A 16,034-nucleotide genomic window follows, 5' to 3' on the forward strand; every position below is an offset into this window, starting at 1 on the left:
GAAAAAATTCCCAATAAAGATAAACCTAATTGTATTTAAACTGAAATGGCCTCGAGAATCTATTATACTTCTCATTCCTATTTTTATATTTCATTGAAAAATAACAGGTCCTCATTCCTCCCCAACCTCATTAAACCTTAGACAATCAGCCAACCCTGCAGAAGGGTTTTAGCAGAAAGAATACGCTGAGACTTGGCAAAATTATCCCTGAAGAAACGATATCCTTTGCCAGATAAATTAGAATATTTAACAGCTCCTAAACATATTAATTCTCATTTCTATTAAAGATGTATTAACAGTAACTGACATCACTTCCAAGGAACAAAGAAGACTTTCAGACGATCCCAACCCGGACCTGTAGCTGGTGAGTTCTGCGCAGCGGGGCGGCCTTGGCCCATTCATTTAACCCAATCAGCTGACGAGCGTCTCCTTTCATCCGTCTGCACGCACCCAATTTAACATCATGGCTGTGTGCCTTCACGGCCTGACCTTCCAGCAACAACTGTGTCATTTAAACGAGCTAAATGACTCAGACTATTTCTACGAGGGATCTCATCCAGGAACAATCTCAAAACAGAGATCACGCATCCTCACCTTGCCAAGCATAATACCAGTCCCTGCAGCGCTTTTACTGGACAAGCCCTTCTGTCTTCAGCAAATAAGGCACCTCATTAAAGGGTCAACCTCTCCCTGTGTGGGGGATGCTGTCCTGCTCCCCCCTGCCAGCCACAGAGAAGTCCATACACAAATGACGTTCATGACCCTTTCAAGTCTGTCACCCAAGACCCACAGTGAGATCCCCAAAGATGCCCCGTCTACAACTGGAAAAAGATTAACATTCAAAAGCCGAGCACCCTGAGAAGAGTAGAGATATGTAGGACTAAAATCTGGTATGCCCCTGGCTGACCATTAAAAAGCCATGTTACCTATAATGTCATAGGCATCGCTGTTCGTTGTTCAGTTGCCAAGCCATGTCCGACTCTTTGCAAACCCATGGGCTGCAGCACGCTAGGCTTCCCTGTCCTTCACTGTCTCCCAGAGTTTGCTCAAATTCATGTTCATTGAGTCCGTGACGCCATCCAACCATCTCACCCTCTGTCATTCCCTTCTCCTCCTGCCTTCAATCTTTCCCAGCATCAGGGTCTTTTCCAATGAGTCAGCTCTTCACATCAAGTGGCCAATGAGTCAGCTCTTTCTTTGCATCAGAGACCACTTGAGGCCAAATTCAAGGAATGCAGGCCCTGCATACATCCAGATCCTTATTAGCATCTTGCCCCTTGAACCACGGGATAAAACTCCTCAGCTAATCCCCCTGGGTGGTTGGGATACACAGTGTTTGAGAGGCACAACGTGCCCACTGCGTCCTTCTTTGCTCTGCAAAGCAACAAAGCTGCTCTTTCCCCCTTCACCTAAAATCCTGTCTCTGAGATTCAACTTTGCACCAGAGCACAAAGGCAGAGCTCTCAGCATCATTTCCAGTTACTTGCATGTTATCCCTGTAAGAGGATGTGGTCACTGCTGTCTAGTCACTAAGTCACGTCTGAGTCCGTTGTGACTCCATCGACTATAGCTTGCCAGGCTCCTCTGTCCATGGGATTCCCAAGGCGAGATTACTGGAGTGGGCTGCCATTTCCTTCTCGAGGGGATCTTCCCGACCCAGGGATCGAACTGGCCTCTCCAGCACTGCAGGCAGATTCTTCACCACCGAGCCAGCAGGGAAGCCCCCAAGAGGATGTGGTAGCTTGTCCCAAGTTGGCTACTGTCAATCGCCTGCTTCCGAACAAAAATATCTCGGCTGCTCTGTAACTTCTTTCACCAGTAAAGTAGAGAGGAAGTGATGCTGTGCTAATTCCCAGCCCAGCTTGTAAGACAAGTTCAGGTTTCCTTTCTTGCCCCTGGGAACACTGAGCCCCAAGGTAAGAAGTCAAGACTATTCTGCTGGAGAAAGACCACATGGAGGAACATTCAGGCACCAGGCACAGGGATGAAGCAGCTGTCTTATCCTTCCATCATAGGCCAACCTCTCCCACTGTAGGGCCACAGTGGCTGGAGAAACCCCAAGCAAGTATTGACCCACTAAGCCCAGTTACCCCACAGAAGTGGGAGAAATAACAAACTGCTATTTTATGCCACTAAGTTTTGGGGCAACTGCTAACTGAGCCAGAAGTGTACACACCCCCACTCTTTCCTACCTGCTCCCTGGAGGCTCGGCAGTAAAGAATTTGCTTGCAATGCAGGAGACTGCCTGCAATACAGGAGACTCTGGTTTGCTCCCTGGGTTGGAAGATCCCATGCAGAAGGAAATGGCAACTCACTCCAGTATTCTTGCCTGGAGAATCCCATGGATGGAAGAGCCTGCGGGGTTACATTCCATGGGGTTGCCAGAGTCGGACATGACTTAGCAACTAAACCACCACCACCATCACCTGGGTTACCTCCAGTAAGTAAGGTGATTCTCCAGCCCACGGATGGCGGCCTAGGCCAAGTGGCTGCTTTAACAATGGAATATAAGAGAGCAACAGATGCTGAATCTCAGCACACGTTGTAACAGCCACGCAGCCAAGCCTCTTCTCCCCTGATACAGGAAAGACATGTCCTAGATCTGGGCTATTCCTTAACCCTGGGGTGCATCATGAAAAAGAGACCCAGATCACAGCTGATTCAAGCTAAGGTGTGTGACTTCTAAATACGGTCAAATATAACATAAAAGAGAAAGAAACCTTTGCTGTTGCAAGCCACTGACTTGGAATTTTTATGTTCTACAGAATGTACTGGTGCATCTGTCTTTTACAAAGCCATCAGAAAGTTCTCACAAACTGGAGGATCCAACTAACATTAGAAAAAGCTGTTGAAATGGAAGACGATGTCAGATCTTTCCTGTTCAGTTTCATAGAGTTTGGACCCAGAAGCGTTATGGGTGACTGGCAACCCACTCCAGTATTCATGCCAGTGTCCATGCATGCAGGAAAAACCTGCCCTCACCCATGGAGCCTGTGGTCTAGGGTAGGGTAGCGGTTTTTTTCTATAAAGGGCCAGAGAGTAAAGATTTTATCTTTGTACATCAAGAGGCAAAAATGAGGATACTATGTAGGCAAGCATTTAACATTTGACAATTTTAAAATGTAGAGACATGCTTATATCTCAGGTCATAAGACAAGCAGGTGGCAGGCCAGAACCGATCTGATCGTCTGCTAACCCCTGCTCCACTGAATAGTTGGTAAATATTAACAAATAATATTTGTGTATAATACTATTCATAAATGTTATTCATAAATATTCATAATAAATGAATATTTCCAGTGAATGTATAATAAGTATAATACATAAGTTCTCTTTGAAGCTGAGACACAGACGATTTTGGGATTTTATAAATGATTTTGTAATAAGAGGATGCCTGAGTGAATCTTAAATATCAAGTAAATGTCACTGAGTAAATAGAGAAAACAGTGGAAATGTGATTACGTGAGCAGAGACGCAAGTTGCTGAAACCCCATGATACGTACTTGTTAACTTGACTTCCTCCCATCAGCACAAGGGGAGCAGGTAACACAAACAAGGTATCTGAAACTTCGCAGTCAAACCTCAGTGCGATGGGTTTGCTGCCTACTGACCCCACAGAAACACATACCCACAAACGCAGGTGCCTCAGGCAGCCCAAGAGACCACAGCTCTGGAGGCTTATAGCAGCGGAGGCGTGTCTTCTCAAAGGCCTGGAGGCTGGGACGTACAGGACCGAGGTGCGGGCTCGTCCAGGTTCCACTGAGGTCTCCTGGTGAGCAGACAGAGGCCGTCCCACCGGGCCTCCCTGGCGGCACAGGAGGGGAGAACCTGCCTGCAGGTGCAGGAGACCCAGGTCCAGCCCCGAGTGGGTGAGACGCCCTGGAGAAGGAAGTGGGAGCCCACTCCAGTGCTCTTGCTGGGAAATCCCACGGACAGAGCAGCCTGGAGAGCCACAGTCCACGGGCTCGCAGAGAGCGGGACACAGCTCAGCGACTAAAGCACCCTGCGCTGCCTTCCCAGTGCGCTCGCGTGCGGCCAGCACAGAAACAGGCTGGGATTCTTCCCACACGGACACTAACACTACCGGTTCAGAGCCCACCCTTATGACCTCATTTAACCGTAATTACCTCCTCATAGCACCACCTCCCTGGAGAAGGAAATGGCAATCCACTCCAGTACTCTTGCCTGGAAAATCCCATGGATGGAGGAGCCTGGTAGGCTACAGTTCATGGAGTCGCAAAGAGTCTGACACGACAGAGCGCCTTCACTTTCTTTCTTTCCATAGTTCCTTTTGGAGAAGGAAATGGCAACCCACTCCAGTGTTCTTGCCTGGAGAATCCCATGGATGGAGGGGCCTGGTGGGCTACAGTCTATGGGGCTGCAGACAGTCGGACATAACTAAGCAACTCACACACACACATACACACAGAACCATCTCCAAATACAGTCACCTCAGGGGTGAGGGTTTAACACACGACTATTAAGAAGAAAGGATTCAGTCCACAGTAGGTGATCCAATGATGGATCATGATTTGCACTTAATAATTTACTTCTATTGCTCTGTTCCTTCTTCCTCCCGTACCTAAACTTGTAAGGTCTTTGCCATGGAGACAGTATCTTGTCTTATTACCCCACTCAGAAGCTACTGCTGCTATTAGGGGGAAAAATTGGACAAGCATGCTTCTCATTTAATCAAAATAGGATTTCTCCACAAACACAATTCTCCACTTTTGATTAGGAAGCCTCAGAATGATGGACAGCTATTAAAGCCAAGAAATCAGGAAGCGAATCTGCAAATACCATCACGTCCGCCTCTGGATTCCACAGAATATCCATTATCCACATCCACTGTCATGTTGGGTTTCAGAAGCAATAAATGCAGTTTCAATGAATAGGTGCTTGTTTCAAAATTGGACGTGGTTTTCTTTGCCCAGTATTTTTCCAGTAACCACACTCCTCTTTGTAAACTAAACAAAGTAATTGGTTTGATGGGTTTTGATTCTCTAACATGTAAGACAAAGTGATATGAACAGAAATGTTTTACATAGGAATTTTTATGTGATATTCTGGCAACCAAAAACTTCTATTAATTTGCACCTTGAGGCTTTGTTTATACAACAATGCTTGACTGCCTGGGGGAACTTCAAGGTTCTGATGAGCTTTATGAATAAATATGTTACTTGTTGATGTGAATTGTGTTTTATTGAAGTTGTATAGAAACTGAGAATCTCTCTATGGATCGTGTTTTTGTGATAATATTCCAGACAGGTGTCCTTTATTCAAGTGATATGGTGACAAATTTCCACTGAAATACAATAATAATTCCATTCATGTGTGTGCTTAGTCACTCAGTTGTGTCTGACTCTTTGTGACACCATGGACCAGAGCCTATCTGCCTCCTCTGTCCATGGGGATTCTCCAGGCAAGAATACTGGAGTGGGTTGCCATGCCCTCCTCCAGGAGATCTTCCCAACCCAGGGATCAAACCCACATCTCCCACATTGCAGGCGGATTCTTTACCATCTGAGCTACCCGGGAAGTCCAATTCCATTTATACTGATATGCAATTATAAATAAGGATGATAAATTGAAACTCACATCTCCTTTTATGTAAGGCGCCAGTTAAGAAATGCAGAGATTTACCAAAAGGTATCATTTTCCAAGCAAATATAGTATAGCTATGCTCTTTGTTATGCAGAAACAGTACTTTAAATTGAACAACTATTAACCTCCAATGCCAGCTTCATTCTGAAAACACTGACTAAACAGATAAATGCACATGCATTGTGACTGAATAAGAGAAAGTCTCTGTCTAGAAGTCAGAATAAAGTAAGAAATGTGGAATATGTGGAAAAGGGTACTTAATTTTAACAGATAATCATTACAAACACTATTTTAATAGAGATAAGTCTTGGTAAGTATATATGTATATCTATCAAATGAGACAAAAATAAAGGTCAAAAATTTTCCTAATATTATGCCATATAATATTGTATATACACACAGACTCATGTTCTCCACTCTCTTCTGGGAAAATAGGACAACTTAAGTGACCACTTGCTGGAGTAGCTATAAGGAAGATCCATGCAGCTATTAAACATTATTCCAGAGAAACTCTGAGGGACACTTTAAAGCCAACTTTCTCTGACTGCATGAGTCTAAAACACTAACAAAATAAAGAGCAGAGAATGCATTGAATGAGCTTTAAAAACTTGTTTATACAGTGAGATTAATCCTATTTCATATCCAATACGGAATCCATTTACAGTGCTCCAGAAACTTCAACTGTACACAGATCTTGGAAATCTCAACAAATGTGCAAGTTTTAATCCAGTAAATCAGTAAATGCCTGAGACTTCCTGGTGGCTCAGATGGTAAAGAATCTGCCTGCAGTGCAGGAGACCACAGTTCAATCCCAGGGTTGGGAAGATCCCCGGAAAAGGGAATGGCTACCCACTCTGATACTCTTGCCTGGAGAATCCCTTGAACAGAGGATCCTGGTGGGCTACAGTCCATAGGGTTGCAAAGAGTCAGACAAGACTGAGCAACTAATACTTCCACTTTGCATCCTCAGCAAGTTCCCTCTGATAATTATCAAGGCACTCACATACTTCCAATCCTTGGTTGAAGAAAATCAAACCAAATAAAATAAAGACATAATCTCCAAGTGAGTAGATGTTCTAGGGTGTTGTTTCTCTAAAGGTTGTCCACACACCAGCAACATCAGCTTCACCTGGGAACTCTCTAGAATGGTAATTTGCAGAACTCATCTAGACCAGGGGCTTTCCGGGTAGCTCACCTGGTAAAGAATCCGCCTGCAATGTGGGAGACCTGGGTTTGATTCCCTGAGTCAGTAAGATCCCCTGGAGGAGGGCATGGCAACCCAGTCCAGTATTCTTGCCTGGAGAATCCCCATGGGCAAAGGAGTCTGGTGGGCTACAGTCCATGGGGTTGCAAACAGTCAGACATGACTGAGCGACTAAACACAGCACAGTTCATCAAGGCTGGGGGACCCTCTGAGGTCACATGATGCCTGCTGATTAACAAAACCACACCCTTCTCCATCAGATAAACCAGGGGTCCCTGGACCCCACTCTCTGTTGACTGTCATCCAGAAGGTCTGGGGTAAATATGGGAATCTATTGCTTTAAATTTGTATGTGGGCAGGTTTCAAACTCATTGATCCAAAGACTTGGATTGAAGGGGTGGGAAGGCTGACTTTTAATACTTAAATGGTTATGCATGAGAAATATGTACTCATGAACAGACCAAACATTTCTGGAGACTATAAACAGATGTCCATTGAGGGAACAGAAAGAGGCTGATCAGAGCTACCAGACACCTCTCGGTGTAGAATAAGCAGTGATGGTAACACCACCATCCCCATCCAACAAAAGCACAAATAATCCTTACATTCAGCACATATTCACTCTCAGTGTAGCCCTGTGTACTGCCCAACTTTGCAGTTCCTCCCTATAAATAGGAGACAGTGTGTCTCTTCGCTCATGAATAAGCATCTTTTACATTTAAACCAAATATCTCGTCTATCTGCACTATATATTCTGCAGGTTAAACATGTTCATTCTCCAGCTACTTTACCCCTAAATGCGGCGAATCTTATCTTCCCCTTTGAACAGTCTATCACTTCTCTAGCAATGAATGGCTCATACGATGTTCAGTTTCTTATTTGTGTCTTTGGGAAATTTAAAATACACAATAAACAACTTCTATTTCTGTCCTCTGGAAAAAACAAAGGTTATAAAAATTAAATTTAGTCATAGTTCAAATGTTATACCCTTTGATATGGCTATTTCCAACCTGGTGATTTAAGTCTTTCGGTTGACAGGCTGTCTGAGTTGGGCAGCTTCTCCACACCAGTGGCTCCAGCTGTTCTGCTGCTCAACCAAAGTCTTAAACTCTCTTCTTTTCGATAAATGGTTTGCCAAGTAGATTTCACCATACTACTGTTGTACAACTAGCTTTTATCCATCCATGTTAAATTTTGGGCTTATAATATTGATATTACTTTGTATCAATATCATTTTAAATTTAATGTTTTTATATAAGATTACCAAATACTTTCTTTTTTGCCCACACTGCTCTTATTGTTTTGACTGCCTAAAAAAACAAGATATTCTCATTGTGTTCCAATAAAACTTCATTTACAAAAAATAGATAATCAGCTAAATTTGGCCCATCAGTGCCAACCCTCGACCTAAAAAAATATTTTGTTCATACATTTAAGGAGAAAATAATCCCACACATAGCTTCTTGTATTCAATTATAATTTTAAGTCAATATTATAAGCAACAGTTTTATAAATCTTTAAATCCAAGGGAACCTAAATTTAAGGAGCTATGAAAATTGTTTCCAAGTGGCTGTCCTCAGTAAATTTAAAAGCTTTTTATATAAGCTTTGTCAGTGCATTTCACGGTTTCCGAGAGCACTTTGTTTACTCATGGTAAAAGATTATGAACAATAGAAGAAATGCCAGAAAAGCAATCAGAAGGTCCACTTACAGTAACGTCACAAGTTCTGGGGATGGTGGACGCGACAGAAACACCTACCTGGACAGGAACTCGGAGAAGGAGAGGCGGACAGCGTACCCATGGCGGACGCTCTTCACCATCTCCAGGATCCCAACGTACTGCAGCTGCGCAGACACGTAGAAGTTATCAAAGGTGTCTGGCAGCTTTGAGTTATTGGGCTTGATGCAGTGAATAAAGTGTGGAGTGCACTTCTGAAGTTTCCCGGTGATATCCGTCAGAGTTTTCTAAGAAGAGAAGTAAAACACAACTGATTCTCCAAAGAAGACACCAACTGACGAAGCAGAGCAATGTTCAAATAAAAACCTGTCTTCAGTCCATGATTCTTATGTATTATGCATTCACGCACTTCGCGTGTGTGCACGTGTGTGCATGCTTACTTTTCTGAAGTCCTTAAATGGTCAAAATGGAAGAAAATTCCATGTAAAACCTTTACAGTCGATACAATCAAAATGGAAAATTTTGAAATCGGGAAACTTCACTAACCCTGAGTTGTGATGCAATGGTGGCTGGACCTCCTCGGTCTAGTCTTTGAAGAAATGTAGAATTTCCTTTCTTTTTTAATAACTGTAATGAAACAAAAGGGAAGCATGAGCACATTTATTTTACTAAGTCCCAGTGTAGTAGAAAAAAAAGTAACCCTCCCATTCGTGCAAGTTCACTCACAGGCAGATGGAGATTTAAAACAGGCTATAAAAATCAGCACCAAGTGATTTTCTGCAATGGTAGGAAAATAGGCAACTACATGTAAAATAACCTTTACTGCATCCTTTTAAGTCCATGGCTGTCACCAACCTGCAACTATTTTAATTTGAGAATAAACAGATGTTGACTAGCTTGGTGGTACAATAAACTGACCCTGGTCTCCTTTATTATATTACTAACTGTTTGTCATGAAATGTAGCTTATTCTGGGGTAAAAGGACACTATTTTATGTTACAAAAATTCATTGTTTTAGTAATCATTGCTTTGTTCCCTAAGTTAACTATAATCAGTGTCTTACTCATTTTCTCCCTTCCTTTTCTTCTTCTTCATTTTTTAATGTTACAAGAGGTTAATAAAATGATATGAAAAATGATGGTAGACTTTTTTTGATGAGTAATTATATATAGCTCTTAAAAAAAAGATTCACGTGCAATAAAAATGAAATGATTATGGATATAAAAGAATAAGTGAAAATGAAGGCAGTGGGTGAAGAAAGAAAGAACAGAAGGTAATTAATTAAATTCTACCAGGGGTCAAGAGGAGCCTCAGCCACTAATGTACTGGTACATTTCACAACATCATACAGACTGCGACCAACAGATCTATCGATTGAGAATCATTTATCTTAAACTAAAAGGTCTCGATAGAAGGAAAATTTGATGAAACATTCTGGTCAATATGGTGCTGCTATCAAGGCAGTAGCTCATTTCCTCCCATTAAGATGAAGTGTCAAGCTGGAATGATCAAGTGTAGCTGACAAGGGAAGGGAAAATGAAGTGACTGGTCGAAGATCAGCCTGTTTTCTATAAACACAAACCTGGGCGTGATGCTCAGTTGAAGGGTGGGTAGAGAGCAACCCTCTGATCACAGGGGTGTGTGTGCAGGGGTGAGGACCCTCAGAGGGAAGTGAAGGATGGAGCACTTAAGGAAAAACCATAATAAATAAATCTTCATCCTGTGAAACTGAGCACTCAATTTCCCTTTCTGGGTGGAGGAAAGGCTGAGAATTTTCTCGCTTTTGGAGTCCTTTAGGTGAAAGAATAACGGCATCTATGCCTCATCGTGTTTAATAATTAAGGTTAGAAACTACAGTTTGGAGGTGTGTGGTGATTTCTTGCTCATGATTTCCAGGATGACTGAGAAAGCAGGGGCCAGAAGTTTCAGCGAAACCCCAAGGAATAGAGATCTTCCTTACAAAGGGGAACTCTTTGTCTTTTTTAAGTAAAAGATGCCATTTTAATATGCAGTGAGATGGAATTCCTGTGATCCTCTGGTTAGGCAACAACTGTATCAAAAGATCCGGAACTCCAGGGTCTACCGGCTAAACACACACACACACACACACACACACACACATCTCTGCTGTACACATTTCTGCCACTCTTCTGTAACAGAGCTGATTTTAATCATGCTTTTATTTTAATTGGAAAGCAAAAATGCATTCCAGCAGGCTACAACGACTGAATTTCTAAAATGCATCATCTTGGACCCCTTCCCAACCGTCCTTCTCCTCTTTTAAAGTTTTTGTAAAGGCAAGCAAAACAAACTGGCACTGAATTCATAAACTCAATGCATTTCAGTTTGAAACAACTCTTCACTGAATTTTTTATTCTATTTTTACAAATCATCAAAATCTTTAGGTTGTAAGTACAACCTTGCGGGTGTGGAACGAATACACATTAAAAAATTAGCGTAATGCTAAAATAAGTTAAAAATCTACAAAACACAGTGAAAACACTCCAGGACCTGAAAAATAGACTATGTCTGTATGAGAAACTACAATTTATTGTTTAGAGACCTAAAACCTCTGAAGTGATTAATGTCAACGGAATAAGGTAGCTAAGTTTATTCCCTTTAAACCTTCTGTCCCCGAAGTTACCTCCCATTCATCAAAAACACAGTCGCAGAGATGAGACTTAAAAAGGATGCTGCAAAGACAGCCAATAAAATGCCTAATCCTGTATTTGTTATCATGTTTTCATTCCACTGCATTCTCTCATACCATCCTCTCCCCAAGGGTTATACTTTAGGTAAGCAATCTTTCCATTAATTTTGTTAAATTAAAATATCAATTTCTTTCCATTAGCATAGAGGATTGTGCATTTTTTTGTTGTTGTTCTTTAAAAGAAGAAGCAAATGTGCCAAGCAAATTTAAAAACAACTGGATACAGATCATAAAGAACTCCTACCTTACTAAGTTCTAGATAATTCCTGTTTTCTCCCATCACTGAAGACGCTGTCATTTTCCTACTGAGCCGGGCAGATTTACGTCCTCTGAATTTAAAAGAAGGAGAGGAAGATACGAGGGCTCCTGTGTGTGACAGTTTCGACTGGAACAAATGATTGATCACGACATTTTCACTAGCTGGGAAATAAATAAATGAATATTGTAAGTGGCATTAGAATCGCAATTTACGCAAGCACTAAGCTTACTCCTCATCCTAGCACTCTAACCACCAAAATGTTCTGTGTGGGGAGGGAATCTACATTTCCTTCTGCCCTTTTTCTTTTTATTTTCCCTACTACCCAGCACACCGTTTGATGGATTTTGACTTTCTTTGCCCTCCGCCTGGAGTCTGGAACCCAAACTCTTCCTGCCCCCGTCCTGCGCCCTGAAACCTTTGCTCTCAAATTCAGAGGCACGTGCTGCTCTCCTAATATCCAGAACCGGATCGGACCTGCTCAGACCTAAGAGACCTCAGTGCACTTGACCAAGTCATGAAGACTTATGGTTTCCATTATCAGCTCTCTGTTCCAGGAAAATAACTGCCAGGAGCCCACAGCCCCAGGAGGAAGCTCTCAGGGCGTCTGTAGACATCGGGGGAGCCCCTGATTCACTTGGCTGTCTCTGCTGTTGGGGGAAGAGGTGCCTCTTTTTCTGATCCAGTTATGCTGCAAACATGAAAGCAAGTTGGTAACTTTTAGATGTCAGGTTACAAAAAATCTAGTAATCCTGGGTCTATATGTCTTTCCTGACACCTCAAGGAGAAAAGGTTGCATGAATGAAGGGATTTTTGGTGGCAAATCTGAACAGTCAAAGTGAGAACCATGTCTGTCAGTTAAGGACCTAGAAGGCATGTTTCTCGTGTTATTTATATCTGTACACAGGCCATGTTTAAGTCTTAATTTCCTTTTCTATAAAATAACCACTGAGGACCTACTTTGTGGGTTTCTACAAGAATGATGTAACATGCATAAACTGTTTGGGATCAGTCTCAGCCCACTGGACAGTCAGCAATGGCCAGAAGCAAAGTGGTTTAGTTTCTCCCATCTCCACACTCAGATTATTTCACTTGCCCAGCTAATATATTTATTAGCAGTGCATTCAGTGAAAAGTCACTGCACGAATTAAAAAAAAAACAAACAGCGAGCCAGGAGAAGGGACAGAGAAGGGAAGACACAATTATGGATTGCAGGAAGGCAAACAGGAACCTTGTGGTTACGGGTTTAAGTTTTGGGAATCACAATAAATTCATGATTTTTAATATACAGTTTTATATATGTGTGTGTATAAAATTTATACATACATCTTAAATTTTCTAGTTCTGAATGGGTCTAAAAGCAGTGAGACTCCAGTTGCAATGAGCTCACCCTGCCCCCATTTCTTAGTTTCTTCATACTATTCGTTTATAAAATAAGGCTTCTTGGGTGAGTGGCTAGTTTAAGATGTGAGGTAAGGTAGAAGATCTCAGAATATTTTGGAAAGCCAGAATGTAAAACAGTGCTAAAAAAAAGGTGAAAGAACCTGTCAAAAGAACACAAGAACCAGCATGGAGGAGTTCTCACTGGCTAAGTCTTGGGCAATTTTAGTATCAAAATGATGACAGTGATGAATTGTGTCCCTTAAATAAAATAACAACCCATGAGTCCACACTGATAATGAATGAATAGATTGATGGGTGAATTATCAGAGAGTTCTTATAGCAGGATGTCATTGCTGAAGATGGGGTTAGAAAAATCACACTTTTGTAACCAAAAGAGAAATCACTGATTTAGGCAAGAATCATTGCCTCAGTCAAAACCAACGGGTGAAAGTTTGTGCTAAACACTTCTTTATAAATGACTTATCAGTTACAAATAGAAAACAGTGACGCTAGGGAACTCTGAAGGACAGAGTGTCCAAGGTGAAGGTCACTGTGAGTTTTGGAACACAACGTGCTCAGAAGGAAACATCATCACCTCCGTGGGGCTCCTGCCAAGACGGTGGGAACTGATTCCAACGTGAGGAGACAGCAAATAAGCCCACACTGAGGGACATTCTTCAAAAACTGGTCTTCCACTTTTTAAAATATTAATGTCAAGAAGAAAAGCTGAGGAAGTGTCCCAGATTAAAGAAGACTACTGAGAAACGGCAACTAAACTCACCAAATGATCCTGATTGGGGGGGAAATCATTCTGAAAGAGATTTGGGGGATAATCAGTAAAGTGTTACATGAACTCTGAATTAGAAACTCGTGTCATATCAATATTTAATAGTCTGATCGTTTCCTGGGGTTATGGAGGTCACGTCCTTGGTCTCAGGATATGGACCAAAGGATTTGGGCAGAAAAACAACCTTTGGCCATTCTCCTGTGGTTCAGAGAATGTACACACATACACAGATGGGAAGGAGATAGCAAGAGAGAAAAAGGAAGAAAACGAAAAAAGTCAGCCTGGAAAAAGAGCATATGGGAGTTCTTTGCACTAATTTTGCGACTTTTCCTTAAGTCTGAGACTGTTTCAAAACAACAGTGAAACAATAAACATATAATGCCACCACCTGTTTAACTAAATTAAAAATATGATTTATATTTTTAACTAGTCTGTGGATGAATGGAACCACGGATAATACAGCGCAACAAGGCAACCCCGTAATTGGGGAAGTGTCTTATTAAGTCTCTCAACCCTAGACGTGACTACGAACGGACACACATAACCGACGGTGTCTGTCCCCTCTCTGGATCGCAGGCTGGGACCGCGTGAAGGTCAAGGGGAGAAGCGTCGCGGTGATGGAGACACGTCATCGCGGGGGAGCGAAGCCCCGCCCACCGGCGGAGCGCGTGCGCGGAGCCATCCGGCCTTGGCGTCGCGCCCAGGCACCCGGGGAGGAAGGCCCGCAGGAGCGACAGCTCTGGCCTCCCCTCTCTATTTCTAGGGGTCGCCCGCGGCGGGCATTTTCCTGCAGGTCCCATATGCACACGCGGCAGTGAGAAGCACCTCTTGCTGGGGTCTCCGCACAGCGCTCTGGGCGCCTTCCTGCCAGGAAAAGGGGATGAGCTGACCGAGGTGCCCGCGGTCGTGAAGCAGGAATGCAGAACTCCCAGCACCATCATCGGCGGTGAATCCCTTTCCTCTGCTGCTAAGCAGACTGCAGAGTCTGGATTTTAACTTCTCTGCGTCTTTTGGAGTCAGGTGGGCCTGGCTTCTCATCTCAGGCGCCCAGGGGACGCCTGCTGCTTTTCTGTTTAAGCTGTTGTCGCCCGGCTCCCGCCTGCACTGGGCGGGTCTCAAGAGACCCCGCCAGGTCGGCGAGGATCCTGCCACAGACCCCACCTCCTTCCTCAAGCAGAGCTTATGGATAATAGGATGCAAAGCAGATGCTGTAAGCAAAGTACTCAGCAAGGTGTCTGGAAACATTACTGTTATCTGTAAACTACACTTTCTTTTAATAGCTGTTTGCAGTGTCAGGACATTCCACAGATTCATAAAACACTATCTCAATCCTCCATCTTTGCTTATATGACAGAATGGGTGAGCCACTGTGGCCTGGGCGCCAAATCCAGCCCATTGCCTGTTTTTGTAAATAAAGTTTTATTGGAACACAGCCACATCCGTATGTATTGTCTATAGCCACAGTCTCATTATCATAGCAGAGTTGAGTCGCTGTAACAGTGAACTTATGGCTCGCAAAGCGTAAAATATTTATCCTCTAGCCCTTTGCAGAAAGTGCTTGCCACCTCTTGCATGAACATATAAGGACACATTGTAAATGTTATGCTCATGTTCAGATGTATCTATAGTCTAAAATATTTAAAATCAGATTCACCTGTTTTCTCTTGGCACTTGTCAGGAAGCCTACACAAAAGAGTAACTTTAAAATATAAGGACTCGATTAAGATAAGCAGAATTGCAATAACACACACTATCTTGTTTCCATTCTAAATATATATTCCTGTGCCAACTTTGAAAACGTGCTGTACATTAGATCTTCATAAAATACATGGATTAAACTGAAGTATGTTATAAATGAAAGTCCAAATATTTGAAAACTAGAAGGAAGGTATTTCCAGTGATCATAAGATCAACTATCTCATTCTTTTCTTTTTTACGAGGTATTATTCCAAGTCCATGCTTTTATCATTAGCCTCAGCCTTTAAAAGAACTCAATAACCATACATCCTGAGAGGCAAGTGGAGTCATTCTCCATGAAAAGCAGTAGATTGCAACTCTGCCATTTGATTTAAGGTAAAGATGTTCCTCAAGCCAGAAGTGATAACGGATGTTTTGTTTCCAGCTCAAAGGCATCCAACTATTTCATGAAAGGCTATCATATGCTTCTTTTCCCAGGAATGATAAATGGCTTCATCTCATTTAGAGCAACTTAAAGCACAAAAGATGATACATTTTAATTCGTTGAAGAGGTTATTAGGAAAATGTGAATCACTGCAGAAGTGCTATTAATAAAATAATTACTAAAGGGGATTGAATTTATATGTCATACATCTGTATATGGGCATATATGCATATAAATACACTCTATATATATACAGTACATCATTTTACATATATTATAGGGTTATAGAT

At 42.4% G+C, this 16,034-nt stretch overlaps 1 protein-coding gene across 7 annotated transcripts in view; it reads right to left on the reverse strand.

Annotated features, from left to right (window-relative positions):
- Nucleotides 1–16,034, reverse strand: part of MYO16 (myosin XVI) — a 499,683-nt gene that overhangs the window by 125,568 nt on the left and 358,081 nt on the right. For all 7 annotated transcript variants that reach the window (XM_070471419.1, XM_070471420.1, XM_070471417.1 and 4 more), the window contains 3 exons: nt 11,441–11,616; nt 9,033–9,113; nt 8,568–8,773 (listed from right to left, as the gene is read on the reverse strand). In XM_070471419.1, the coding sequence (XP_070327520.1) occupies nt 8,568–8,773; nt 9,033–9,113; nt 11,441–11,616 (463 nt within the window). The remainder of the gene's footprint in view (nt 1–8,567; nt 8,774–9,032; nt 9,114–11,440; nt 11,617–16,034) is intronic.

The sequence above is a fragment of the Odocoileus virginianus genome, chromosome 8 (assembly GCF_023699985.2).
Source record: "Odocoileus virginianus isolate 20LAN1187 ecotype Illinois chromosome 8, Ovbor_1.2, whole genome shotgun sequence".
Lineage (NCBI taxonomy): Eukaryota > Metazoa > Chordata > Mammalia > Artiodactyla > Cervidae > Odocoileus > Odocoileus virginianus.